A 26,805-nucleotide genomic window follows, 5' to 3' on the forward strand; every position below is an offset into this window, starting at 1 on the left:
TGGTGCGGGGCGGCACGCCGGGGACAGGCTTCCGGGGTCCAGGGGTGTCGGGGACCCCGCGGCTCGGCTGGACCCAGCCCGACTTCGCTTTAGCTGCGTCCTGGAGGAGTGGACGGCGGCCTCCCTCCCCGCAAGCCTCTCCATCACGGCTCCCCGGGCAGAGACACTCCGGGCTCGGCTTGCTTGCTTTTTAATGCCAGGACAGAGAGGGGGCACAGGGCCCGGGATCCGGCCTGGGGGCTGGGGGCGGGCAGCCGGCCCCGGGAAGCCCCGCGAGGGGCAGGTTCACCAGGGAGGCCGAGGGGGCTGGGGGTGGGGGCAGCTGCGAGACGGTAAGGAGGGGGAAACGCCTCGCTGTCACAAGTCGGGAGCTCCAGGGCCGCCAGCCAGCCTGGGGCCCGCGGGGCGGGGCAGCGGTGGCACGGCGTCCGGCCTCACTCCTCAGACTGCATCTCCATCCCCCAGGGCTTGCAGAGGAGCGTCCTGCTAGCCGCGACTGCGCTGTAGGAGGCCAGGGAGCCCAGCCGCCTGGGGAGGCAAGACCCGCCCTGGGCCAGGGGACTCCAGGGAGACCAGAGCAGCTGTAAGGTTGAGAACGGGAAAGGCTGTCTCTCCGTGTTTCCTAGCCCCCAAGCCCAGGCACCCCGGCCCCTCTGTGCTTTGTTCCTCTCCAGGCCAGCCACCTAGCCTGGCTCCCGCTGTCCCTCCACGCAAGACCAGACAGCCCCCCCACCCCACCGCACCAGGTCCCTCCGCCAGACCTGGGGCCGGCCACTGGTGACAAGTTGGCCGTCTTCCTGTGGATAGGCAGCCCTCTCCTCTTCCAGACCCCGGTACTGGGTGGCACTGGGGACTCCACCGCGGTCATGGGCAAGAGCCAGGGGCTCAGATGCAGCCCCAGAGCTGCCCCACTGGGCATTTTTCTGTCTGTGGGGACGTGAGGCTTAGGAACGAGGTGCCTGGAGGCCAGGCTTCCGGTGTCTCTACTCCTCATCCCTCTGCCCTAGAATACTTCCTGCTGGGACCCAGGAATGTTATCACTGGACTTCCCCCCTCCCCATCCCCAGCTTCCTGCTCCCCTCAGATGGGAGCAGCCTGCGTCCAGGGACGCACAGGTGACCTGTGGCTGCCCACTACCATCCAGTTACGTGGACAGCTTTCCCGTCTTTGGTGACCCATTTCCACTCCTTGGGGCTCCTGTGGCTTATCCTCCTCCCCCAGGTCCCTCCCTGTCTCCGTACAGCCTCCAGTTCCTTAAGGCTCTCAACTCCTTCCTTAGTTCAAACCCTCCTGCCCCCAAGCCCTGCTGGGCTCCCAGAGCCCGATGTCTCTCTCCTTACTCATTGATGAGTCTTTGTCGCCTCCTTAGATCCTCCAGGTGATAAATGACTTCCCTCACCCGGGCTGGGATGCCCCCAGGTCCCTGCTGCATTCCTGCCAAAGGTGGCCTCCTTCTCTTTCTTCTGCAAAGCACCTCTGGTGGTGGGAGCCCCTCAAGGGGGTACAGGCCAGGCTGGGAGCATCCAGTGGCTCTCTGTGCCCAAGAATGGGGGGAAAACGGGGCCAGAGGGCAGAACTGGGCCTCTCAAAGGAGGGCTTGGACTGAAACAGGGAGTCAGGGGTCTTGGGAAGCCCAGACTGTGGAAACGGGGACTAATGCAAAGAAAGGAGAGCGTGCACTGGTTGGGGGACAGCTGAGGGAAGAGGTGGTAAGGCCAGCTGAGGATAGGGTGGCAGTGGGTACAATTTTAACCAAGGATTGTTTAAGGGCTCAACGTTTGTCATACCTGTAGGGGTGGGGTGTACTGTTCTTCCATCCAGGTGGGGCTGAAAACCACAAAAGGGGAGCTTTGTGCAGAGGACACCCCCATCGGTATTGTTTCTCTGACCACTCTCCCAACCACGTGTCCATCTGGCAGTAGGAGCTGCGGTGGCCATCGGCCAGTGGGCCAGCCGTCCCCAGACAAGGGCTTATTGCTCTAAGGCTTAGTGCAAAACTCTACAACCTTACTTCCCCCTTTTCTTTTCTGTGTCTGCCCACCTGGGCTTTTGGTTAAGGTTCTCCCAGAAGAGGTCTCCGTATCGCTGGGGCATTAGTCCGGGGCTCTGGGAAGGCAAGCCGGGGGGTGCCGATCGGCGGACCACCCTGGAACATCTGAAAGGAGGACAAGGGAGGCTCAGGGCTGGCTCAGCTCACCCCTCACAGCATCCACTCACTCTGGGGATTCAGGGGTCCTGCCTTTCCGTGGGGCCGCACGGCTGTCCGGGCCCTCCGGCCACAGGCTCTCCTAGCCACTGCAGCAGAGGAGGTGGTGAGATCTGATTTGCAAGACGAGACTGGCAGTGTTGGAGCCTGGATCTCGCCAGATCTCAAACATCTAAGCACCCCAACCAGAGACAACCAGAGAACACCACGTTTTGCTGTTAAAGAGGAAGGCCTCAGCTGCTCAGCTGACGTGACGGCAGGTTCCCTCCTGTAGGCTCAAGGCCCCAGCCGAGCAGAACCCTTGTTCACTTCAGCTTTGTGTCCCTAACTCACAGAAACTGCTATCCTTCCGGGTAGCAAGGGGTGTGAGAACAGGGCTCAGCACTTCCGAAGTCCCCACACTGGATGCCAGCTGGTCTCCTGCTCCCCAGGGGAGTGTCCTAGGGCTTGGCCTGGACCATCTGTCTTCTCATCTCCATCTCTCCTTATGGGACCTCACCCAGGCCCATGACTTTACGTACTACTGATATGCTAATGATACCCCAAATCATGTCCTCCCCTGGACTCCAGACCTGCACGCACATCTCCCCCCAGCCTGCTCCACCTCCCGGGAAGGCACCCCAGATGGCCAGAGGCTGGAGCCCACAAACCTGGTTTGCCTCCCTTTCCCTCATCTCCCATATTCAGTTCACCAGCAAGTCGTGTCAGTTCTACATCTAAAATACACCCAGATGTTACTTAAAAATAAAAAATATTTAGGGCGCCTGGGTGGCTTGGTCAGTGAAGTCTCTGCCTTCAGCCTGGGTCATGATCCCAGGGTCCTAGGATCAAATCCTACACCCGGCTCCTTGTTCAGCGGGGAGCCTGCTTTTCTCCTTCTCCCTCCACCTGCCACTCCCCCTGCTTGTGCTCTCTTGTCAAATAAATAAAATCGTCAATAAAATAAAATAATTAAAAAGTAAAGTTTCATTTAAATATAAAAAAGGAGGCGGAGCTCGGCTGGCTTAGTATGTACAGCATGGGATGCGTGATGTTAGGGTTGTGAGTTCAAGCCCCGTGTTGGGCGTGGAGCCTACTCAAAGTAAAAATTTAATGAATAAATAAAATCTTTTAAAAGCTTCAAGTAGGTTTCAAAAAGATGAAATATACAATAAAGTAAAGTAAAATACATCCGATTTGAGCTCTCCTCGCCCGTTCTGCTTTCTCCACCGCTGTTCCGGCTCACCTGCCCCAGCCCGGACTATTAGGGCAAGGGGCTCCCCCTGCTCCCGTTCTCACCCTGCAATCATGTCTGCTGCCCCGAGCAGTGTGAGTAACCCTTTAACCACGGTTGTGTGAAATGACGGACGGGTGGAGGTTTACTTCAAGATAAGCCAAGCAGGAGGCAGCTAGATGGTGGCACAGATGAGCAAACCGTGCCCAGAACCGTGACGTCGGAAGCTCCCAGAACGCGGACGCTGGCTCCAGGATGAGTGTTTCTCTACTTCGCTTTTTGACATTTTTCACAACAAAGAAATCGGGGAGGAAGGAAAAAGCTCTGCTCGTGTTCTCTCCCTGCTGAGAACCTTCCACTGATTTCCACTGTCCTTAGGCTGAAACCCGGACCTTTCCCGGTGGCCGCTGTCTACTCTTCCTGGGTCAGCCATTTTCAGTCTCGCTGGCGGGCTTCCCGGCCCTACAAGATCCCGCGCTTCTCTCTTTCGTGGGGTCCCCCCAGTCTTCCTTCTTCTCCCCTCGACCCCCAGCCTGGGCTCTGGTCGGACCGGCTGATTCTCAGCTGCAGATGCCATCTCAGACTCAGTCCCCAGAGCCGCCTTCCACAGCCGCCCTGTCCAAGTGTCTGCAGAGCGCCCGGGTTCCCAGCACAGGACACTACTTCGTCTCTCCTGACACTCTGAGAAGTCACACTCGTGTTGGGACGTGCCGGCTCCTCCCCCTGAATGCCAGCTCCGTCCATCCGTCCCTTGTCTTTCTAACCCTGGACCCACGCTTGACATCGCGGCCGGGACACCGTCGTTCTGGACGGGACCCCGTCGGCGGGACAGCCGAGGGCGTCGTGCGCCTGCGGAGACCAGGCTTTGAGCCCGAGTCCCTCGTGGGCCACGGCCGTCGGGGGGGTCGCCGGGCGCGCACCTTCCCTCCGTCCCCTCCCCACGGGGTGGGAGGACTCACTTGGCAAAGGGGATGAGCTTGTGTCCGTCGTCCCGCAGGGCCGGCCGTGTGGCCGGACCGGGTCTCCTCGCCGGTGCCGGCAGCATCGCGGGAAAGAGTCGTCCGCGCTGGGCCCGGCGGGGCGGAGGCGGCCGTGAAGCCGTCGGGGGCGGGAGGAGGGTCTGCGGCAGGAAAGAGGGAGGGTCCTCGGGGCGTCTGGGGCGCCACGCGCGATCGGGGGCAGAGCGTGCAGGCGGCGCGGAGAGCGCGGAAGGGGTCGGACGCCCAGAGATGGCCCGGCCACGGGCTCTCCGGAGCGAGCGAGGTCCAGGGACGGCGGGGACGCGGACGGACGGACGGACAGACGGAAGGAGCCGTGCGGCCGCGAGGCGACCGAGGGCGGCTGGCATGTCAGGTGCGAGGCTCGCACCGCGGGGGACCGGGCAGAGCGGGCGCGAGCGGGGAAGGGGAAGGGGCAGGGGCCCCGCGCACCGGGAAGGGCGGGCAGGGGGGCGGCGCGCAGGAAGAGCAGGAGGGGTCCGAGCGGGCGTCCGCGCCCCAGCGGGAAGCTGAGCTCAGGGGTCTCAGCGGGCGCCGCCGCTCTCCGGGGCGCGTGCAGCCGAAGGGAGCGGGACAGCACCCCGCAGCGGGCCTGAGCGACCAGGGCGGCCCGGGGGCCGGGGACCGGGGGCGGGGGGCGGGGTAGGAGGGGATGCGCGGCGGTGAGCGGAGGCCCGGCCTGTGGGGAGAGGGCCCGGGCCTGAGACGGCACCCAGGCTGAGGCGGCGGCCCGCCTACCGGGCAGGGGACCGGGCAGCGGACCGGGCAGCGGACCGGGCAGCGGACCGGCGGCGACCTCTCGGCCCCGGCACCTGAGGTGGTGGCGCGGCGGGTTCTAGAACGCCGGGCGGGCGCGGAGGAGAGACGCGCTGACTGGAGCCCAGGGGCGGAGCCGGCGCGCCGCGCACGCGGGGGCGGGGCCTAGGCGGGGGCTCCCCTGGGCGGGGCGCGACGGGCGGCTCCGCCCCTGGGCGCGCCTCCGACGGCGGCGACGTGCGCGGGGCCGGGGCCGGGTCCCCTCTAGGGCCCGCCCCCTGCCCCCCATCCCCCCCACAACCCCCCGCCCCGGCCCGGCTCCTCGCGCGCCGTAACCCTCCTGGCAGCAAGCGTCCAGCGCGCCTTTCTGCGCCCGCACCCGCTGGGCCCCACAGTGCGAGGGCATTGCCCCTTTAACAGCCGTTCCCGGGGCGCTCCCGGGCTCCAGTTGGGACGGCGCGCGCCCGCCCCCCGCGTGCGCGCGCCCGCCGGTCCCCCGCCCCTCGCTCCCGCCCCAGCTCGCGCTGCCCGGGCGGGCGCCGGCCGCTGGCGCTCCTGCTGCTGCCGCCCCCGGGGCGCGAGTCCGCCGCCCGCCGCCCGGGGACCCGGCGAGGGGCGGGGGCAGCCCCGAGCCCGCTCCCGATCGCCGGCCGCCGCCTCACGCCCCCCCCCCCCGCCCCGGGAAGGTCGCCCCCGTGCCCTCCGCCGAGCCGCCCGGGGAACCCCGCCGCGACGAGGTGAGCGCTGGGCGGGGGAGAGCGGGGGAGGGAGGGGACGCCCGCCGAGGAATGTGCCGGGCTGGGGGGGCAGGGAGCTGGGGTCCCGGCCGGCCGCGGGAGCCGGGTCATGTGCTGTTTGTCCCGCGGAGGCGCAGAGAGGTGCCAGGCCCGGGGCGGCCGTCGGGCGGCCGGCCGGGAGGGAGCACCGCGTCCGCATGGCCGCCGGCGCAGGCCGGGACTGGGGTCGGCGCGGGCATCCCTGGCGGGCTGGGGGCAGGTACCCTGGGCCGATTCTCGGCCGCGACACCCTCTTCCCTGCCCCATGAACCACGACGGCCTGACTATGCCGCGTCCCCGTCGTCGTCCCTGCCCTGGGCAGGGTCTCGGGGGTCAGGGCTGCGCTTCCCGACAGGGCCTCTGGGATCTGAGCTCCTCCCTTCCTGTCCTGGGACACACCAGCCCTGTCCCCCTTCCCGTGCCCTGCCCAGGAAGGCTGCCGAGGTGAGGCCCAGCGGTCAGGCGGTTTCGTCCTTGGGGCCACAGAAGGCGCCCCAACATCCCCGTCTGTCTTGCCGGCTTCCACCCTCCTGCTCGTGGGCGTGGGCTGCTCAGCCTCTCCTCCCAGGGTGTGAGCACTGGAGCACCCACATTCCTGGGCTCCTGCCTGGCACCTTCCCCAGGGCATAGGGTTGGCCCCAGGCTGGGGCTAGGACCTGCCTGCCTCTTTTTGGCAGTGCTTTCTCGTGCCCCAGTAAAGGCACAGGTGTTTTGCAGGGAACCCCGAACAGAGGAGCCCTGGGGGTTGGTGTGGATGCAGGATGTCCCCACCCTCCCATGCCCATTGTCCAGGATCTTGAGGAGGAAGTGCGGGGGGCTGGGTGAGGGGTTTGGGGCCCACAGCCACGGTGGAACCCGGGCCTGGGCTGTACCTGCAGCCCTTGAACTTTGTCCACTGGCAGTTCCTCCTGGTGTGGAAGCTGTGGGCCCCGGGTGGGAGCTGGTTTCTACTTCTTGGCTGGCACTGTGGGGGAATTTTAGGACAGATTTTATGTCTGGAGTTTTCTTTTGTGTCTCTCCTGGGCTCCCACTTTGTGGTGTTGCCCCAGAGCTGCTCTCCTTGTCTAAGATTTCTGTCTTTGTCATCTTCTGTGACTCCTTCCTTTTGTCCTTTCCTCATTTCGTCAATAGTATGACCTGGATCTTGTTTCCTCCTGTCTTGTTTCTCTCCCTTCCTTGCTGTCTGTGACTTTCTGTGGCTCCTCTGCCCCTCCTCCGGCTACTGCCAGTGTCTGCCTCGGCTTCCCTCTCTGGACTGCCCTCTGTCCAGCCTCTCTCTCCCCTCTCTCTGGGTGTCCAGCATTTGTGAGTGACGAGGAATAAAAATACCGCGGTCCCTGCCCTTGGGTTCACATTGCCTTCAGCCGCTCCGGAGGGACCGCCATCCTCCCCTTAACCTTGCCCCCTGCCCCTGCCCTCCAGCCCTGGAACCGCGACCCATCTCTGGAGCCACAGGTGCCTCCTAACCACTCTTCCCCCACAACCAGGGTTTCCCCCACAGCCCCAGCTGGTGTGGCCAGGCCCCAAAGGTAGGATGGGGCTTCCCCTACGAGGGCCGGTGGCAGCCAGAGCTGATACAGCCCCCCTGGTCTGGGGCCAGGACGCCAGGTAACTGGGGGATGATGGCCCAGGTCCCGGAGAGCTGGGGTATGGCCGGGGAGAGAGGCAGGAACACCGTTGAGAGTCCCTGTTGGGAGTCCCTGAGGAGAGTGACGTTTGGGAGGAAGGCCAGAGGGCCAGGAGCTAGGTCCTGGAGGGGCCGGGGAGCCAAGGAAGGGGGTGGAGACGCTGGATCCTGGGAGACATCGCAGGGCGATGTCTGGGTGCCCCTGGAGGGCTCTGACCACGTCTCCTGTCTCTGTCCTTCAGCTGAGGAGGGTGAGAGTCTCAGGAAGCATGGCTGGTGCCTCAGTGAAAGTGGCGGTGAGGGTTCGGCCCTTCAACGCCAGGGAGACCAGCCAGGATGCCAAGTGTGTGGTCAGCATGCAGGGCAGCACCACCTGTGAGTGAGTCCCCCGGGGCTGGCCGGGCACAGGCGGGGCGGGTGGGCTCACCACGCTGGCGGGCTGGGCCGGACTGGAGGAGGACTGTGCTGGGTGTGGAGCAGGTGCCAGTGGAGAGGGCGGGGGCAGGGTCGGGGCAGGCTGGCCTTTCCATGCTGCCAGTCCCGGCGGCGGGGGTGGGGAGGGGTGTTGGCCTGGAGCCTTCCATTGCCCAATAGGGGAGGCAGCCCGGTGAGGGGCGGGTCCTGGGAGCCAAAATTAGCCTTGGTGGCTAGAGGGGGGCAGGGAGTGTTAAAGGGGAGAGATGAGCTAGCACAGAGGTGGGGGTGGGATGCCTGGACCCCCACGGCGCGGGGGGGGGGGGGGGGGGGGACGGGCAGAGGTCAGGAGTACCTGACCTTGGCCTTCCTGCCTTTCCTTCTGCTGCCCTGTCAGCCATCACCAATCCCAAACAGAGCAAGGATGCCCCCAAAAGCTTCACCTTCGACTACTCATACTGGTCACACACCTCGGTGAGGTTGCAGGGGTGAGAGGAGAGCTCCGCGCCGGGGAATGGGGTTTAGGTCCCAGGGAGGGGGCCTTGCTGGGAGATAGGACCTCCATGGGGTGGGTTGGCGGTGAGATGGGAGGACCGGAACCCTAGGGTGGGGGCGAGAAGGACCCTTAGGATGTGACTGAGACCAGGAGGGGGCAGGAGGATCCCTCGGGGTGGTCAGGTCTGGCAGGAGGCTGCACAGGGTCCCATTGTGGGTGATCGGAACCATACGTGGGGTTTTCTTGGGGCACGAAGGACCTTTGGGTGGTCAGCTGCAATGGGGGCGAGACTCTCGGGAGCCAGACCCCGAGGACTGAGTTGTGTAGGGCTCCTGCTGAGTCTCTGCCCCCACCTCCCTAGGCCGAGGACCCCCAGTTTGCATCTCAGCAGCAGGTGTACCGGGACATCGGAGAAGAGATGTTGCTTCACGCCTTCGAAGGCTACAACGTGTGCATCTTTGCATACGGGCAGACCGGGGCTGGGAAGTCGTACACCATGATGGGGCGGCAGGAGCCAGGGCAGCAAGGGATCGTGCCCCAGGTACACGCTCGCGGCCTGGCGGGGCGGCGGGGGCCAGGCAGTTCGCTGCCCCCTCTGGACTGTGGAGCTGAGACCGGGGCCTCAGAGGCTGTTCTGATAGGGGATGTGCTGGGGGTGAGGTGTGGGCGGCTATGTGGACTTCCCAGCCCTGTAGGGAGGGGTCCCTGCCCCCCATCAGAAGCAGCAAAGCTTCCTGAGAAGAGCCCAGGCCTTGTTGCCAGAGAATCTTGGGTTTGGAGCCCAGTTCTGCCACTTGCAGACGTTTTTAATCTCGTGTCGGACTTCCCTGCAAGCGCGGTCCCCGCGCAGACATGTGTACAATGTAGAAAAGGCAGATGTGGGTAACTGGGAGCTGACCGTCATGCTGCCCGACCCTGCAGCACAGCGGCCTTGGCCGTCTGATGTGGGGGTGCTGGCGTTTGCTTCCTGCCTCACCGCATAGTAGCTGGTGACCCTGGGCAGGCGTGAACTCCTCTGAGGTGGCTTTCCCGTCTGTGTGGTGGGAACACCTGCCCCCTCAGGACCACGGTGGGGTTAAACAGCCACTTGGGCTGGGGACCGCAGGCGCGTCGTGAACAGCGGCTTCTCTGTGTCCCCTTTCAGCTCTGCGAGGACCTCTTCTCTCGCGTTAATAAGAACGAGAGCGCTCAGCTCTCCTATTCTGTGGAGGTGAGCCTGGGTCTCAGAGGGGCCCCGGGCAGGGGAGGGGCAGCAGGGACAAGGCTCCCTGAGGTCTGAGGACTCAGGCAGCCTTGGGGCTCCCCTGGCCTGTCCTGTCACTCACGGAGGCTTGGGCAGGTGATTTCGTCTCTCCTCTCTTGAGTGTGTTCACCCCTGCAATGACAGTGACGACCCCCCCCCCCCACAATGACAGTGACAACGCCCCCCCACCTTGGGCTGTCGGGTCAGCGAGCCTGTGTGTGCCGAGTGCTCGGTACCGCGCCTGGGCGTCCGGAGTACTGGTGTCCGCTAGACGCCGGCAGCCACGTCCTGTCCTGGGAGCCGGGCGCGGGTGTCCTTCCGGGTTCACTTACCAGCCTTGCCGCTCACTCGCCTCCCCCTGCTCAGGTGAGCTACATGGAGATCTACTGTGAGCGGGTGCGAGACCTCCTGAACCCCAAGAGTCGGGGTTCTCTGCGGGTCCGGGAGCACCCCATCCTGGGCCCCTACGTGCAGGACCTGTCCAAGCTGGCCGTGACCTCCTATGCAGACGTTGCTGACCTCATGGACTGTGGAAACAAGGCTCGGTGAGGCCGACGGCTGGAGCGTGGGGAGAGGGAGTCAGGCCAGGCAGGTGAGAGGCCGGGTGCAGTGACCACTCCCTTCCCCCAGGACGGTGGCGGCCACCAACATGAACGAGACCAGCAGCCGCTCCCACGCTGTCTTCACCATCGTCTTCACGCAACGCTGCCACGACCAGCTCACTGGGCTGGACTCGGAGAAGGTGGGGTTCCTCCAGCACGGGCTGCCTGCCCCGTTCCCTTGCGGGGCATCCCCCCGATCTGCCCGCCCTGCCCACCGCCCGCACCTTGTCACCTCCTGCCCTTCCCTCCACCCCCAGGTCAGCAAGATCAGCTTGGTGGACCTCGCTGGCAGCGAGCGGGCCGATTCCTCCGGGGCCCGGGGCATGCGCCTGAAGGTGAGGGGGCTCAGGAGAGACGGCTTCTGGCTGGGGGAGGCAGGGCGGAACTGGGGAGGGGCCTCCGTTGCCCACGTGCCTCATCCCTCTCTAGGAAGGTGCAAACATCAACAAGTCCTTGACGACCCTCGGGAAGGTGATCTCGGCCCTGGCGGATCTGGTAAGGGAGGGGCTGGGCAGGGAGCGGCTCTGGGACGGGTGGGGGGTTGCAGGTGGGGGGTTCCTGCTGATGCACTTCCCTCCCGCCCCCCAGCAATCGAAGAAGCGGAAGTCGGATTTTATCCCCTACAGGGACTCTGTGCTCACCTGGTTGCTCAAGGAGAATCTGGGTAAGGAGCCCCTCGTCTCGCTCTTTACGCCCCCACCCCTCCCAGCTTTGATACATCCGACAGACTCCACGCCATCCCTAGAATCTCAAATCCCACAGTTGTCCCGTGCGGGGGACATCCTTGACACATGTCCCAATGCTGAGGCAAGTCATGGCCCTCTCTGACCCCGTGCCCACCGCTGGCTTCGTCCTCCTCCCGCTGACGTGTCCCGAAGGTGTCAGAGGTGTCCTTGACCTCACCCCTCCCCACATCTGACTGCCTGCGTCCGTGGGAAAGTTCCACGACTCCTAGCTTCACCCTGTCTCGGATGGTGACCCCGTCAGACCCCTGACCCCAAGACCCAGCCCGCCTGTCCTTAGGCCGGACCGGCATAAGCTTGCTGCGTCCTTCTTGCAGGTGGGAACTCACGCACGGCCATGATCGCGGCGCTCAGCCCCGCAGACATCAACTACGAGGAGACGCTCAGTACCCTCAGGTGGGGCTCGGGTGGGAGCGGGGCGGCTGGTCCGGGGCCTGGAGCTCGGAGGCCGGCAGCTCCGAACCTGGGCCGGGAGATAGGCCGGGCCTCAGTCCGAACCAGTGTTTACCAGTCCGGGAGAGGGAGGGAGATGGGCCGCTGACCCAGGGGCATCTGGGCCTCACCCAGCCTGCCCGCCTCTTTCCCCAGGTACGCCGACCGCACCAAGCAGATCCGCTGTAATGCGGTCATCAACGAGGACCCCAACGCACGGCTGATCCGAGAGCTGCAGGAGGAGGTGGCCCGGCTGCGGGAGCTGCTGCTGGCCCAGGGGCTGTCGGCCTCGGCTCTGGGAGGTAGGGGTCCGGGGAGAGCCACTCAGGGACGCCCTCGTGCGGGGCTCAGGCCGGAGAGGGCCTGCCGAGCACGGGGCTCTTCGTACACCCAGTGGTGTGGATGCAGATATGCAGAGGGGCTGTCGCAGGGCTTCAGCTGTCCCAGAGCCGGGGGGACGGACTCTCCGGGGGCCTCGAGGACTGCCGCCGTGACGAGTGGGGATAGATGGCAAGCCCTGCGTCTGTAGTTTAAGCAGTAAATCAGGCGAGGGAGGCCTTGGGGGCCCTGCCTGAACAAAGGGTCTCATGGATTGTCAGAGGTTCCGCTGGCCATAAGCGTGACGACAGTCCATGTCACGGACGCCAGGTGGTGTCCTGGTGAGAGGGCGCCTAGCCCGTGCTGGCCGCGTCCCATGTGGACTCTGCATCCAGTCCCTGGGGCCTCCGCACCGCAGACAGTCGGCACCTGAGGGGCACAGTGGGGCAGGGGGTTGTCTGCTCCTGGGAGCAGGGTAAGGTAGACGTGACGTTCCCCTCCTGCATCTGGAGGGAACGTTTGCAGAAGGGAGGGCAATAGCGTCTTTCTTACCCAGAAGGCACCCATGACACGGGCAGATTGCGGCTCCCCGCAGCCGAGAACATTTTGATGGTGGGAGTCACCTCGCGACTATGTTCAGTGATGAGCTCTTCGTGCCTGGAGGGGAACAAGCAGACACCGGGTGCCTGATGTCAAGGCCGCAGTAGTGGAGGGCCCTGCTTGGCGAAGCTTGACCAGATGTCTTTTGGAGTCCGTAGGGGCAGGGCCCCACGACAGCTTCTGTGCATCTCGGACGAGCTCCGTATCTTTTCTGCCTCCTCTGACTTCTTTCTCCCTGGCAGGCCTGAAGGCAGACGACGGGGGTTCCGGAGGTGCCCTGCCGGCTGTATCGTCCCCTCCTGCCCCGGCTTCCCCCTCCCATCCCCCTGTGCACAACGGCGAGCTGGAGCCTTCATTCTCCCCTAATGCCGAGCCCCAGATTGGGCCCGAGGAAGCCATGGAGAGGCTACAGGTGGGTGGGTGGAGCCGGCAAGGTGGGAAACCGGGGGCTGCTGGGGGTCTAGTTCCCCAAGGCTAGAGTCAAGGAGGAGGGAGGAATCCCTGCAGCAGTATGGCCCCCGTGGCGGGTCCCTGTCCCCAACTGCCCCGTGTGCTCCCAGGAGACCGAGAAGATCATCGCGGAGCTCAACGAGACGTGGGAGGAGAAGCTACGCAAGACGGAGGCCCTGAGGATGGAGAGGTGCCGGGGGGCAGATGGCTGGGGCTCTGGAGGGGGGCGGCGGGGAGTGGAGGTTGGGCCCTGCGGGGAAGGGCCCCCATAAGATACCATTTGTCCCTCTGCCTCCAGAGAAGCATTACTGGCCGAGATGGGGGTGGCCGTCCGGGAGGACGGGGGAACTGTGGGCGTCTTCTCTCCAAAGAAGGTGAGTGAGGGTCTGCTGAGGCCCAGGAGACGCTGGAAGGGTTGGTACAGAAGCTTGGGGGGCACGGGGCGAGCCCTAGCACTGATCTCAGTGTTTGTCCCACACCCGCTACCTCCTGTGCGTGGTCCGGCCTCCCTGCCAGCAGCCTGCGGCTGGGCTTGTCGGACATCCGTGGCTGGAGCTCTAGGGACCGTGGACGGATGCCGGGATCCCTGCCCGTCCCTGCCCTACGGGGGGCAGGGGTTCCAGAGCTGGTTAGAATTTGTGTTCACGGATCAATGTGAGTGCGTGAGCTCATGCGGAATTCATCTCTGATTCACAAGAAACGGGCTATAGGGGTTACCCCGGGGGCAAGGGGAGGATGTGGGCTGGGATGGCCGTGTGTGCGCTGCCGCTTTTCTGGGTCACGTTTTGTGCTCTGCGCGTGTGTCACGTACTCAGACGTGCAGTCAGACGTGTGCTTATGAGAGGATGACGGGAAGATGACACTGTAAGGGGATAGGCAGGGACACAGGCGCTGAGCTCCAGGATGCGAGGGTCCGTGCCACTGGAGACGCATGGAAACTGGCTTCCTGGGGACGCGGTGTGGCACGTGGGCCCTGGGGGCCGCACAGGATATGGGTGACAGGCAACCGCCGGGGTGAACATCACAGCCGGCAAGGTGGGAAACCGGGGGCTGCTGGGGGTCTAGTTCCCCAAGGCTAGAGTCAAGGAGGAGGGAGGAATCCCTGCAGCAGTATGGCCCCCGTGGCGGGTCCTCTGTCGCCAGCCTACCGTGATGTGGGTGCCCAGGGGAAGGAAGGAGGCAGGGCAGGCGCAGTCAGCCTCACTGGAGGCAGGAGGGGCCCTCGGTCTTCACCAGCCAGCACGGCACAGGGACGGTCTGTAGACCCCCGGCGCAGTGGAGGGTGCCACGAGCCCGGCGTGGAGGCCCGCGGGAGCAGAGCGGGGACGTCCCGTCCTTCCGCGGAGCTGGCCTCGCCTGTCTGGTCCACGCCCCAAGGCTCGCGGGATCAGGCCATTACCCATTCCTGACGTGTTCATCCAGGGGTGGTCTGTGCGCGGACAGGCATGAGCTTACGCACACGTGTCCCCACGTCCATGCACGCTGCCTCTCTCTGGACAGGCAGTGGGTCCCCCCTGCCCCACGCTTCTCCGAGGACAGGATGTTGGCGTCCGGTCTTCTTTCTCACCGCGTCTGAACGCTCGAGTAGACGGGGGCCGTGTTCACCCACCCTCCTCCCCATGGGCAGTTGGGTTGTCTCACAGTCTTGAACCCTGTAAAGCCACGTGCCGGTGCATGGCCTCATGGGTAGGTTCATCGTCTCGAGAACAAAGAAAGTCCCTGAAGGGGAAATGGGTTTGGGGTCAAGCGGTCGCCATGTAAATTTTGGTATATTTTGTTAAAGTGCCCTCCAGAGATCATAACTGTGCCCCTTTCCGCTGCCCGGAGCACCACTGGGGAGCCCGCGCTCCCTCACCATGTTTGGGGGTTCTGGGGTTCGCGGGCTGCGCAGGCGCAGGAGGTGCGTCGGGGCAGCTCACTGTCGCGCCCGCTCAGGTGGCAAGGCGGCACGCGTTTGTCCGTGAAGCCTCATGCGTACAGCGGGACGGGGAGCTGCTAGGCTCTGTCTTGGGCGGGGGCTGGCTCCAACCTGGAAGGCTCTGGCGGGGATCAGGTCTTGCAGGAAAAGCTAGTTTGTCTCTGAGAGAGTGGAAGGTCTTCCCAGGACTCCCATCGCTGGTCCTGAGGATCTGATTTTCCAACCTGGCTCGGGGCCTCCTTCCTCGGGGCCGCAGGGAATGGACAGGGCCAGACTCTGGGTCCCCTGTCCCCAGCCGCGGCCCTAGCATCTCCCTGCTTATCTGCTTGACGTATTAGGCTCCCAGGTACGGTTTCATTTGAACAAAGGGTTCCAGGGCCGAGCAGAGATGGAAAAGCGCTGCCCTAAATCGTGTCTCCTCTCCCAAAGGATAGATCGCTTTCTGCTTCCAGGGCCTGTCCATGTCTGCTATTCCCAGAGCAGGTCTGAGGCTGTGGCGAGCAAGGGTGTGAGTGTCCTCGAGCTGCGGGGGGTTGTGGGGGGAGGGTGGTGGTGACGGCGGGATGCCCGGTCGGAGCAGACACATTGACACGCATGGTATCCACCGTGGACAACGCCTGGGCCTTGCTGTTCACAGTGCTCCTGGAGAGCCGTGGGCCAGGAGCCTGGCTGTTTCCCTGCCATCCTGGCACGCTGTGCCTCGGGCCTGTCGTCCTGAGCCTGCCTTCCACTGTCCTTGTCCCCCTCGTCCTCAAGGATGAGCTGTCATGCTGTCTTCTGACGCTCTGAGCTCTGGTCCTTACTGCTCTCTCCCATGAGTGCCGCCTCAGTGCCCTGGGGACAGGGACGATGAATGAGGGAGCTGAGGGAGGGCGTGGAAAGGTCAGAAACTTTGTCCATTTCCCATGCGGGTGGGTTCCACCCCACACCGACTCTGTTTCCCCAGCCGAGGGGCCAGCAGCGTTGGGCTGGGGCTCGTGTGTGGGTCCCCGGCTCCTCCTGGGGTCGGGCAGGTAGAGAGGCCGCAATGAGTCCTCGCAGAGCAAGGGCAGGGTGTCTTGTGTTGTGGTGGAAAGCTCTGGAAGCTCTGTGGAGGAAGAGGCATGTCAACTTCAGGCAGACCTGAAGGGACAGGAAGTGACGATTCTGACAGGTGGGGTGGGGCTGGGCCAGGACGGAGACTGCTCCCTGCCAGGGAACCTGGGAGCAGCTCACAGGGCGCGCGCTCGGGGATGCAGGAGCCCGCTTCTGGAGCGGATATGCCACAGTGCACAGGGCAGGAGCACAGAAGACGAGGGGTGCCCTGGGACGCGGCTGCGATGTGTGGGCTGGGGGCTCTGGCCTGGAGGCCAGGGATACTGCATCCAAAGCAGGCTCGAGTCCGGTGGCCAGGGGTGCCCCGGGAGCCAGTGAAGGGGTGGACAAGGGCCCCACTTGTTTGTGGTGTGTGCAGGCAAGGGGCAGGCCCAGGACGGGGAGGGCTGAAGGAGGCCGTGGGCGGGAGGGGAGGGAGGGAGACTTCTGGGGGCTGGGCGGTCAGGGCCATGGGGGTTGTGGAGGGAGGAGGCTGGCTGTCCAGGTTGCCCGGAGTGCGTGCCTGGGGAGGACGGGCGGAGAGACCGTGGTTGGGAAAGGTGCTTCTGGGGAGGGGGCACAGGCTGGGTGTTGGTGCAGAACAGTGTTCTGCTTGGGCAGCAGGGAGTGCGGGATGGGTCAGGCGGGGAGGCCCCGGGTGAGGCAGCCTGGGCTGGCAGTGGCCAGGGGAGCGGGGCCTCTGCTGTGGGCTGCGGGCCTGTTGGTCTCACATGCACTGAACTGATGCTTGTCGCTCTTCTGTGGTAAGAGGCGTCTGTGTTCGTAGGAAACGGGACTGGGGAAGCGTGGCTCCCTCACCCAGCGCCCGCTTGCGCTCTCCATGAGGGGCGAGAGGCACGCTGAAGGGGACCAAGGTGGGGCGGGAGGGGATGGGGAGAGCAGAGAGGGCCGGGGGTCTTGAGGTCTCTGATAGGGCATGGGTGGGTCGGCCTGTGTGGAGGACTGGGAGCTGTTGGGGGGCCGGACGGGTGGAGCGGGTCTGTGGACCTTGTGTGTTTGTGGAGGATGGTGGTAGGAGAGGGGGTAGGATAGGGTAGGATAGGGTAGGAGAGGGGGTAGGAGAGCCCCCGAGGTGGGGTGCAGCAGGCAAGCAGGGCCTGACCCCTTTCCTCCACCCTCAGACCCCCCACCTGGTGAACCTGAACGAGGACCCCCTCATGTCCGAGTGTCTGCTCTACCACATCAAAGACGGCATCACCAGGTAGCGCGTTTCCCCCCCCCCCCCCGTCACGCCCACGTCAGTGACCCCCGTTTCCGGTGACCTTCCTGGAGACACTCCAGAGCTCAGGACGGCCGCCCGCCGGGCCCAGCTCGCCCTCCAGGCTTCCTGAGAAGTTGTGAGCCCGGCTGCACAGTGGCCGTCCCCTCCATCGTCACTTTGGGATAGCTGAGCCACCCCTGGGGCCTGGCTTAGAGGGCGCGCTCCCTGATTTACGGGATGGGAGACGGGCGGGAAACTCGGACCACCACGTTCTTGGCCCTTGGCCTCCCTTGGTGCGATGAAGCCCCAGCTTCGCGGTGGGGAGCCAGTGCCTGCAGGGCAGGGGCCTTTGGTGGCAAAGGCCAACGATCCCCTGGGGCCCGGGGCCTCCGAGGTCACGTCCCGGAGCCGAAGGGGTAGGGGTGCCCCTTCTCCCACCAGAAGCATGACGGCTGTCTTGGGTGATGACCCTGGACAGGGAGTGAGCCGTCAGAGTGGTCAGCCCTTGGGATGGGGGGGACCCCGTGCGCTCCAGGATCCCTCTCCCCTCGTGTAAGACGGTGAGTCGGACGGGGGCTCCCGAGTCGGGCAGGTTGGGGGTCGGACCCCAGCGTCACTGCTGCCAGCTGTGTGGCCTTGGGCCTCTGCTTCCCGGTCTGTGAAGCGGGAAGGCCCGCGTGGCTGACGGAGTTGGGTGAACTCGCGTTCCGAAGGGGCGTGGCGGATGTCTGGCCCGTGGTCGGAAGATGTCGGCCGTTGCTTCCCCAGGGTTGGTCAGGTGGACGTGGACATCAAGCTGACCGGACAGTTCATCCGGGAGCAGCACTGTGTGTTCCAGAGCAGCCCTCAGCCGGACGGAGAAGGTAATGTTGGTGTGGGGACACGGTCCTGTCCCATGCCGAATACAGACTCCAGGGAGGGTCTGCAGCCTGGGAGTGTGGCCGTGTGACAGGGGCTGTGTGCCTGTCCTCAGAGGGGCTTTGAGCTTAGGTGAAGCTCTGGCTGTGGGCACCAGCTCCCGGAAGGCGGTCTGCGTGGGGGCCAGGGGGCAGCGTCGTCCCTGAGGCCGACCCAGAGCTCCGTGCCACGTGTGGGGGTGAGCTTTGGTGAGGAGGACCTCCTGGCCTCTTCCTAGTTTTTTTAGTTTCAAGTAGTGCCCTGGTTACCTCCCAGGAAAAGTTGTATTTGTTTCAGTGGGAATCTGAGTTGATCTGTGCAAAAGCCACTTCTGTCCAGGCCACAGAGCCTCTGGCCCATGTATTCCTCTGGCCCTCAAACTCAGAGATTTCTAGCCCTAACCTGGTCATAGCAACGAAGGCATTTAGGAATCACGAGACCTACGGGTGAAGGCAGTAACGATACTCGTGCAGTTTGGAGTGGTTTTTGGTTTTTCTGTTTAACAGTTTAGTTTTGAGAGAGCGCACGTCTGCACATGTGTGTGAGTGGGGGACGGCAGAGGGTGAGGGCCTCAAGTAGGCTCCGCGCCGAGCGTGGGGGCCGACGTGAGGCTCGAGCCCGTGACCCTGAGATCCTGACCTGAGCAGAAATCGAGAGTCCCGGGCTCAGCCGACTGCCCTACCCAGCAGCCCGGGCTGTGTGCTGAGGTCACCGTCTTGTCTTGGTTCAGTGACTGACTGTTTTAAGAAACTGAACGATTTGGGTTTACTCTGGCCCCCGTGGACTCAAGCCCCCGGAAGCGCGCAGGGCAGAGAGGCAGGACGCCCAACAGGGGAGCAGTCCCTCGGCTGAGCCTTGGTGGGGGCCCCTGAGGCTGAAGGAGGGGACGGGGAGATGGGGCGCCCATGGTCAGCACACTTGTGAGATCAGGAAGGGCTCCGTGTGGGGCTGGTAGCCGAGGCGGGACCCGTGCCCATCGGGCCTTGGCGGGGCTCGGGTGCGGCAGCTGAACGCAGTGGGCTGCGAGCTCACATCAGGACAGCCCTGAGGGCTTCTGCCGAGTTCCTGTTCTGGGGTCACCTCAAGCCACGTGCTGGGTGATAGTCCAGACCGCACAGGGCATGCGGAGTGAGTGCAGAGCGTGTCTGGGGAGACGGGAGGCGGGCCTGACCTGGTGGCTCAGCTGCGAGTACAGCTGCTGATTTTGGGGTGCAGGGGGAGTGTCAAGGTTTGGCCGCATGCAGTGGACCAGAGACGGGAGCCAGGCAGAGCGGACTGGGCGGCCCAGTGGGGCGGTGGCCAGGGAAGAATAGGGACCATCCAGCTTGCGCTGCTGCCCCAAGCTGGGGGGACCCAGGCTCGGGGGGGTGGGGCACTCGCCAGAGTGCCACCAGAACCGGATCACACGCACCATGGCCAGCTCAGGGGCACAGGCGGCTGTGGGCTCGTGGACGCAGATGGGGCCTCCCTGGCCCAGTGGGAGCAAAGCCCTCTCCTGCTCCCTCCCCGTGCCGCCAGACTGTCTGCTGGTGGACCTGCTGTCTGTCTGTCTGACCAGCCCGGGGAGCCCTGTGAGCGCTGGGTACCTCCGGGGATTTCTAGGACCTAAACTAGCACTTGGCACATGGTGGGGGGAAAAGCCCTTGCAGAGCGAGTGAATGAATTAGGGGCGTGAGGGGACAGACCGGTACCCCCACGGCCACTCCTGCCCTGTCCTCTGCCACCACCTTCCTCGAGGTGACGAGGTGACGGATGTGGGTCTGCCTCCGAGCTTGTGCCCCGAGGTTGCCCCGTCCCGACAGCAGCCCTCCTCTGCCCGGAACTGCCCGCTCCGCTTGCCTTCCTCTCCCCCGGCCTCGCGGCCGGGTGCATCCTGCTTGCTTTACTGCCCGCGGCCAACCTAGGAACTCAGGCTCACGTGGCGCTTGCTTTGCGCCTTTCAGGCACCCTGTAAGGAAGGACTTGCTCGTCCCGGCTGATAGACACCTCGCAGGTCGGTCAGCCCTCCCGCGGGCCTCTGCTCAGGCTGCGGAGGCTCTTAAGTTGGGGCGCGGTGCCTGGAGGACAGGGACCTGCCCGGTCTCCGCATCCCAGCGAGTGGCAGACTCCGGGGCGGATGCGGCCCGAGGCACACCTCCATAGACGTCTGAGCCGGCTTGGCTCTGTCTTGTCTGCGGACACAGTGGTCTGCTGGCTGCCACTTGGGGAGGGCAGGCAGGGGGCCGTCTGGAAGGTGCGGCAGACAGCAGTGGGCTGGGGGCTGCGGCAGAAGCCTGGGCTGGGCCAGGGAGAGCGTTTATGGGAAAGGAAGGAGTGTGCATCTTGGGGGACAGAAGTCACGGGCTTCCAGCTGCTGGACACGGGAGACCCATCCCTCGGACAGTGACTGCTTTGTGGAGCCCCTGCTGGGGAGGATGGGGGGGGCACCAGGGATCCCTTGCACAGGCTTCTAGAATTGTAGCTGGGGCTCTAACCCTCCTTCTGCTCTTCCTTTTCTGTGCTGCCTGCCACCAGAGGGGCCGTGGCACCCCTGACAGGTACTGGGGGTGGGCCTGGGGGTGCATGCCTGTGTTTTGAGGGTCCTGCAAGGTGGGCGTCTGTAACCATCACCCCTCTTCTCCAGGGTCTAACGTCCCCCTTTCCTCTCTCCCTCTGGCAGTGGTGGTCACCCTGGAGCCTTGTGAAGGAGCTGAGACCTATGTCAACGGGAGACTGGTGACCGAGCCCCTGGTGTTGAAGTCAGGTAGAGGAAGGGGTGCCAGACCCAGAAACAAGCAGGAGACAGCAGGGGGATGGGAAGGAGGAAAGGGCCAGGAAGTAGGGGGGAGGGATCCCGCTCTCCTTATCTCTTGTGGCTCTGAAGAAGCAGGACGAGGGTGCCAGGGTCTCCTGATTCTCTTTGGCCATCAGGGACGAGAATCAGCAGGGGACTGAGTGCCCTCCGATTTGGGGTGGTGGGAGAGATGTCATCGGGGCTCCTGGGCTTGTGGGCAGGGCCCTGGACCCTGTGGGCATCGGGATGGGTTTGCCGCTGTGGGGGAGCGAGACCACCTTTCTCTGCTCCCCTCTGCAGGGAATAGGATTGTGATGGGCAAGAACCACGTTTTCCGCTTCAATCACCCGGAGCAGGCACGGCTGGAGCGGGAGCGAGGGGTGCCCCCGCCCCCGGGGCCACCCTCTGAGCCCGTGGACTGGAACTTCGCCCAGAAGGAACTGCTGGAGCAGCAGGGCATTGACATCAAGCTGGAGATGGAGAAGAGGTACGGGGAGAGCGTGCTCTGAGCCGTCCCCACTGCGGCGGCGCCAGAGCCCCAAGCAGCTCCTCCTCCTTCTCTGCCCAACGCAGGCTGCAGGACCTGGAGAATCAGTACCGGAAGGAGAAGGAGGAGGCGGATCTTCTGCTGGAGCAGCAGCGACTGGTGAGGGCTGGGCAGGGCGTGGGGGTGCGGGTGGGGGTGGGAGGGCGCATGCGCAGAGGGGTAGAGGCAGGGGGCACACGCGCAGCGGGACCGGAAGGGGGCGCGGGCGGTGCGTGTGCAGAGGGATAGGAGTGGGGTGCGAAGGGGGCGGGGCACACGCGCAGAGGGACGGGCTTGGGGGGGCTGGGCATGGGAAAACACAGAGGGTGGGGGGCATGCAGTGGCGTGGTGAGGACAGTGGGGCACGGGGGGCGCACACAGGGCGCGGGGCCTGTAGAGGCAGGAGATGGGCCGGCGGTGCTTCGGCCCGACTCTCCTTCTCATTCTGAGCCGGAGTAGGGAGCGGGCATGGCATGGAGGGGTGGCCGATGTGTTCAGGAGGAGACAGGACAAGACCGTGACTGGGTGCAGGGAGTACCCCCACTGGAGTAGGGCTTCCTGGACTAGACCTGTCTGATTTTTACTGACTCCAAGCACTGCCTGTGCCGTCATTGACAAGATAGTGGTTTCAGCGAGCTCACCCTTGAATGCGTGGTCTGGTCCTGAGTGCTGATCACCGTGGGCCTCGCAGATTTGGCGTAACCCCCGCTCCTGCTTGCAGATAGCGCTGTGCCAGCTGCTGTCCACGCATCTGGTGTCCTTAAATCCTCAGCGACTGTCTTCGAGGGAGGCTTGTTCCTTCCCTCCTGTAGCCGAGCAGGGAGGAAGCACGTGGTGCAGCGGAGCAGGGGCCAAGCGCAGTGCACCTGAGCATCAGCCAAGCAGGGGTGAACTGTGGGGTACAGCCAGGCAGGGGTGAAGCGTGTGGTGGCGGAGCAGGGGTGAGGTGAGGACTGAAGCAGGCGGTGCAGCGGAGCATGGGTGAAGCACATGGTGCAGCAGAGCAGGGGTGAAGTGGGGGGTGAAGCAGGTGGTGCAGCGGAAGAGGGGTGAAGCGGGAGGGGTGAAGCTGAGCAGGGGTGAAGCGCGTGGTGCGGCGGAGCAGGGGAGAAGCGCGGTGCAGTGGAGCAGGGGTGAAGTGGGGGCTGAAGCAGGCAGTACAGTGGAACAGGTGTGAAGCGGGAGGTGAAGCAGGGGGTGCAGCCGAGCAGGGGTCAAGCGCGGTGTACCTGAGCATCAGCCAAGCAGGGGTGAAGCGTGGGGGTACAGCTGAGCAGGAGTACAGTGCACGGTGGCGGAGCAGGGGAGAAGCACGTGGTGCAGCGGAGCAGGGGTGAAGTGGGGGGTGAAGCAGGTGGTGCAACGAAAGAGGGGTGAAGCGGGGGCGAAGCTGAGCAGGGGTGAAGCGCGGTGCGGCGGAGCAGGGGAGAAGCGCCGTAAAGTGGAGCAGAGGTGAAGCGGGGGCTGAAGCAAGCGAGCAGGGGTGAAGCGTGCAGTGCAGTCGGCGGCTCTGGCGCCCCCGCCGCCCTCCGCACCCGCCCTCACTGTCAGGGGTGAAGCGCGGTGCGGCGGAGCAGGGGAGAAGCGCCGTAAAGTGGAGCAGAGGTGAAGCGGGGGCTGAAGCAAGCGAGCAGGGGTGAAGCGTGCAGTGCAGTCGGCGGCTCTGGCGCCCCCGCCGCCCTCCGCACCCGCCCTCACTGTCAGGGGTGAAGCGCGGTGCGGCGGAGCAGGGGAGAAGCGCCGTAAAGTGGAGCAGAGGTGAAGCGGGGGCTGAAGCAAGCGAGCAGGGGTGAAGCGTGCAGTGCAGTCGGCGGCTCTGGCGCCCCCGCCGCCATCGGCACCCGCCCTCACTGTCCCTGTCCCTCCGGCGCAGTACGCGGACTCAGACAGCGGCGACGATTCGGACAAGCGCTCGTGCGAGGAGAGCTGGCGGCTCATCTCCTCGCTGCGGGAGCAGCTGCCCCCGACCACCGTGCAGACCATCGTCAAGCGCTGCGGCCTGCCCAGCAGCGGCAAGCGCCGGGCCCCGCGCCGGGTCTACCAGATCCCGCAGCGGCGGCGGTTGCAGGGCAAGGACCCGCGCTGGGCCACCATGGCCGACCTGAAGATGCAGGCGGTGAAGGAGATCTGCTACGAGGTGGCCCTGGCCGACTTTCGCCACGGGCGCGCCGAGATCGAGGCCCTCGCGGCGCTCAAGATGCGGGAGCTGTGCCGCACCTACGGCAAGCCGGAGGGCCCTGGGGAGGCCTGGAGGGCCGTGGCCCGCGACGTCTGGGACACGGTGGGCGAGGAGGAGGCCGGCGGTGGCGGCGGCGGCGGCGAGGAGGGCACACGCGGGGCGGAGGTGGAGGACCTGCGCGCACACATCGACAAGCTCACGGGCATCCTGCAGGAGGTGAAGCTGCAGAACAGCAGCAAGGACCGCGAGCTGCAGGCACTGCGGGACCGCATGCTGCGCATGGAGCGCGTCATCCCGCTGACCCAGGTGCGAGGCAGGCCGCGGGCGCCTCCCCACCCTCCTTCCTTGCCTCCCCTGCTTCCCGGGAGGGCTTTGCGTCCGTCCCCGGGGCGCGCATCCGAGATGCGGATCCCCGAGCTGCACCCACCCTCACCTGCTCGGCCCGCGCCTTGGGGGACAACTCTGCATCCGTAATGGGTTCCCCGGGGGGCTCGGAGCTACCCTGAGCTTGAGAAGCCCTGTAGGAAGCGCACAGACCTTAAGTTGCCGCTGGGCGCGCATGCGCCCTGGGACCCGCCCCTCTCCCGCGGGGCCAGTGGCAGGTGGCTGCGGGAGCTGTCGTGATGGGCAGTCTCCCGCACTCTTCCTCTAACCCCGGACAACAGCCCTTGAGGGGTGCTTGGTCGCCCAGCCATGGCGTGCACAGAGTCACTGAATAAGTGTCCCCAGTGCGCGGGCTAACCGTGGGGCTGCTTGGTGCGGTGTTCCTGCGTGCCCTCCGGAACGCATGACCGGCAGCCACTCGCAGGCTCTGGGTCACTGAGGCTTACTTTCTCCTGCCATTGCTTCCTTGCTGGACCTGGAGCTTTCTGGGCACCTGCCGCCCCCAGGCCTTCGAGAGCCTAGAGTGCCTTTTCCCCACTTCCCCCAAGTGTTGCTGCGATGACAGCCTCCCACTGGCCCCTGGTGGCGGTCACCTTCACCCTGGGTCCTGTCCCCTTCCCTGCTCTGTTTTTCACCTGAATGTACACTTGTGCACTTTTTTCCATTTACGAGTATTTATTTAAAGATTTTACTTATTTGACAGAGCGAGAGAGGGGACACAAGCAGGGGGAGTGGGAGAGGGAGAAGCAGGCTTCCCGCTGAGCAGGGAGCTTGATGGGGGCTTGGTTTCAGGTCCCTGCTTTAAGCTGAAAGCAGACGCTTAAGGACTGGGCCACCCAGGTGCCCCTGAGATTGTTTATTTGAGAGAGAGCACGAGTGCTGGGAAGAGCAGAGGGAGAGGGAGAAGCAGAAACCCCCCTCTACTCCCTCACTGAGCAGGGAGCCTGATGTAGGCTCAGTCCCAGGATCCTGAGATGACCTGAGCTGAACACAGACGGCTTAACTGAGCCACCCAGGTGCCCCCAAATGTACACATCTCTACAAAGCACGTGGGGTCCTACGTTACAGATGCTCTTGGGAAACGTGGATAACATGTTAAGAGCATGGTTATGCCCTTCTGTTGACCTTTTCTCGGAAGCAGGGTATATGATCGCACTGTGGAGCTTTCTCATTCGCTGGTCCGATGCGTCTCTCCCTCAGTGCTGCCGGCTCTGTCCCTGGGGCATGGTACTTACTTGGTGGGATTTTCGGGGTGCCTGCTCTGCAGGGGACCCCAAGCTACATGCTTTATGGGGTTAGCAGTTAATTCTTCTACCAGCCCTGTGCAGCAGGTCCTGTGCCCTGGCACACGAGGACCGGGGCATGGGAGGCCACTGGCCAGGGTGCAGACGACAGCGACAGGAAGTGGCCGGCGGGATCAGCTCAGACCACTGTCCCAGTGCCCTTGTCTCCAAGCCCCTCTGCGACCCCCTGCCCTTGGCGGCTCTCCTCACGGCCCTTCTCTGTTGCCCTCTCCTCCCCCAGCAGGATAACGAGGATGAGAACGAAGACGCCCGGGAAGGCGCCTGGGCCGCGCCCCCGGGGCCAGAGGCGGCAGAGGAGGAAGCCCCCAGCGAGCGCGCGCCCCCGGCCCCAGCCCGGCCCCCGTCGCCGCCCCTGTCCAGCTGGGAGAGGGTGTCGCGGCTCATGGAGGAGGACCCCGCCTTCCGCCGGGGTCGCCTGCGTTGGCTCAAGCAGGAGCAGTTGCGGCTGCAGGGACTGCAGGGCGCAGGGGGCCGGGGTGGGGGGCTGCGCCGGCCCCCCGCCCGCTTCGTGCCCCCTCACGACTGCAAGCTGCGCTTCCCCTTCAAGAGCAACCCCCAGCACCGGGAGTCCTGGCCGGGGGCGGCGGCCGGGGAGGCCCCCGCGCCGCCCCAACCCTCCGAGGAGGTCGCGCCCCCTCCGGCCGCCCCCGCGCGCCGGCCCCCGAGTCCCCGGAGGTCCCACCGGCCCCGCAGGAACTCCCTGGACGGAGGCGGCCGGTCCCGGGGAGGCGGGTCCGCGCAGCCCGAACCGCAGCACTTCCAACCCAAAAAGCACAACTATTACCCCCAACAGCCCCAACCATACCCGGCGCAGCGGCCGCCGGGCCCCCGCTACCCTCCCTACACCACTCCTCCGCGCATGAGGCGCCAGCGCTCGGCCCCCGACCTCAAGGAGAGCGGCGCAGCCGTGTGAGCCCGGCTCTGCCGGCCGAGGGAGTAGGGGGGAGCTGAGCGGGGGATGGAGGAGCCGCCGCCGCCCCAGGAGCCCAGCGCAGGGAGGCGACAGGTGGGCGAGAAGGTCTGAGTAGGTGCTGGACGGCGTGGGAGAGGCTGGGCCGGAGGCTGGAGAAAGGAAGCGCGCACGGAGTTGCCAGGAGCAAACCAAAGTGAAGGAAGAGGATGGGAGCTGCCTCGGGGTGCCCCTCGCGTGTGTGGGGGGGCGGTCCCACAAATGCTGCTAGGGGTGGGGGGGGGGCTGGGTGCTGCGTGGCCAGGGGTTTTGACTTTCTTTTCAAGTGGGGCAAAGGGAAGAGGACCTAGGGTGAGGCATGTCCTCTTCCAGGCCCCTGTCTGTCTGTCTGTCTGTGGTGGGCTTCTGTTTCCAGGGAGGTGGGGCGTGGATGGCAAGTCGTTCCCCTCCCCTTCCAAGCCTCCTGCTCTGTTTGGGGGACCTGTCTGGGTTCTGGTTTGGCTGGGGTCCCGGGAAGATGTGGGGCGTTCAATAAAGGTAGCAAACGCAGGGAGTGTGTTGGTGGTGGTTCAGGTTGGGTTTTCACGGAGCTGTAGAGGGCCCAAGTGGAATGCACAGGTCCTAAGCGTGCGGTCCAGTGAGTTTTTACACAGGTGCGCATCCCCGCCATCCCTGCCCAGATCGAGATTCAAGACCGCTGTGTCTTGGTACGGAATGTTGCCCGTTATTTCCCTTGGTTTCAGC

General features: G+C 64.8%; 2 protein-coding genes across 6 annotated transcripts; one reads left to right on the forward strand and one right to left on the reverse strand.

The window, feature by feature from the left end:
* Positions 1 to 37: 37 nt before the first annotated feature.
* On the reverse strand, positions 38 to 6,725 carry INCA1 (inhibitor of CDK, cyclin A1 interacting protein 1). 4 transcript variants are annotated; one of them, XM_045985307.1, is made up of 7 exons: positions 6,235 to 6,725; positions 4,379 to 4,539; positions 2,042 to 2,155; positions 1,788 to 1,827; positions 1,341 to 1,534; positions 762 to 927; positions 38 to 581 (listed from the first exon to the last, which is right to left on the reverse strand). In XM_045985307.1, the coding sequence occupies exons 2-7, from the start codon at positions 4,462 to 4,464 to the stop codon at positions 435 to 437; spliced, it is 747 nt and encodes a 248-aa protein (XP_045841263.1). In that variant the 5' UTR covers positions 4,465 to 4,539; positions 6,235 to 6,725; the 3' UTR covers positions 38 to 434. The 4 variants fall into 4 exon arrangements, with proteins under 4 accessions (XP_045841263.1, XP_045841261.1, XP_045841262.1 ...); XM_045985305.1 differs by lacking the exon at positions 6,235 to 6,725 and adding an exon at positions 5,180 to 5,295; XM_045985306.1 differs by lacking the exon at positions 6,235 to 6,725 and adding an exon at positions 5,156 to 5,176.
* Positions 5,759 to 26,610, forward strand: KIF1C (kinesin family member 1C). Of its 2 annotated transcripts, none has more exons than XM_045985301.1 (23): positions 5,759 to 5,910; positions 7,437 to 7,557; positions 7,819 to 7,951; positions 8,388 to 8,464; positions 8,848 to 9,027; positions 9,631 to 9,696; positions 10,096 to 10,274; positions 10,360 to 10,471; positions 10,589 to 10,666; positions 10,761 to 10,826; positions 10,920 to 10,995; positions 11,392 to 11,470; positions 11,663 to 11,808; positions 12,667 to 12,836; positions 12,985 to 13,064; positions 13,173 to 13,248; positions 17,009 to 17,088; positions 17,857 to 17,951; positions 20,645 to 20,728; positions 21,059 to 21,245; positions 21,332 to 21,404; positions 23,158 to 23,769; positions 25,372 to 26,610. In XM_045985301.1, exons 3-23 carry the CDS (start codon positions 7,846 to 7,848, stop codon positions 26,062 to 26,064), a joined length of 3,315 nt encoding a protein of 1,104 aa, XP_045841257.1. In that variant the 5' UTR covers positions 5,759 to 5,910; positions 7,437 to 7,557; positions 7,819 to 7,845; the 3' UTR covers positions 26,065 to 26,610. The 2 variants fall into 2 exon arrangements, with proteins under 2 accessions (XP_045841257.1, XP_045841259.1); XM_045985303.1 differs by having other exon boundaries at positions 25,375 to 26,610.
* The last annotated feature ends 195 nt before the right edge of the window (positions 26,611 to 26,805 follow it).

Source organism: Meles meles, chromosome 18 (genome assembly GCF_922984935.1).
Source record: "Meles meles chromosome 18, mMelMel3.1 paternal haplotype, whole genome shotgun sequence".
Lineage (NCBI taxonomy): Eukaryota > Metazoa > Chordata > Mammalia > Carnivora > Mustelidae > Meles > Meles meles.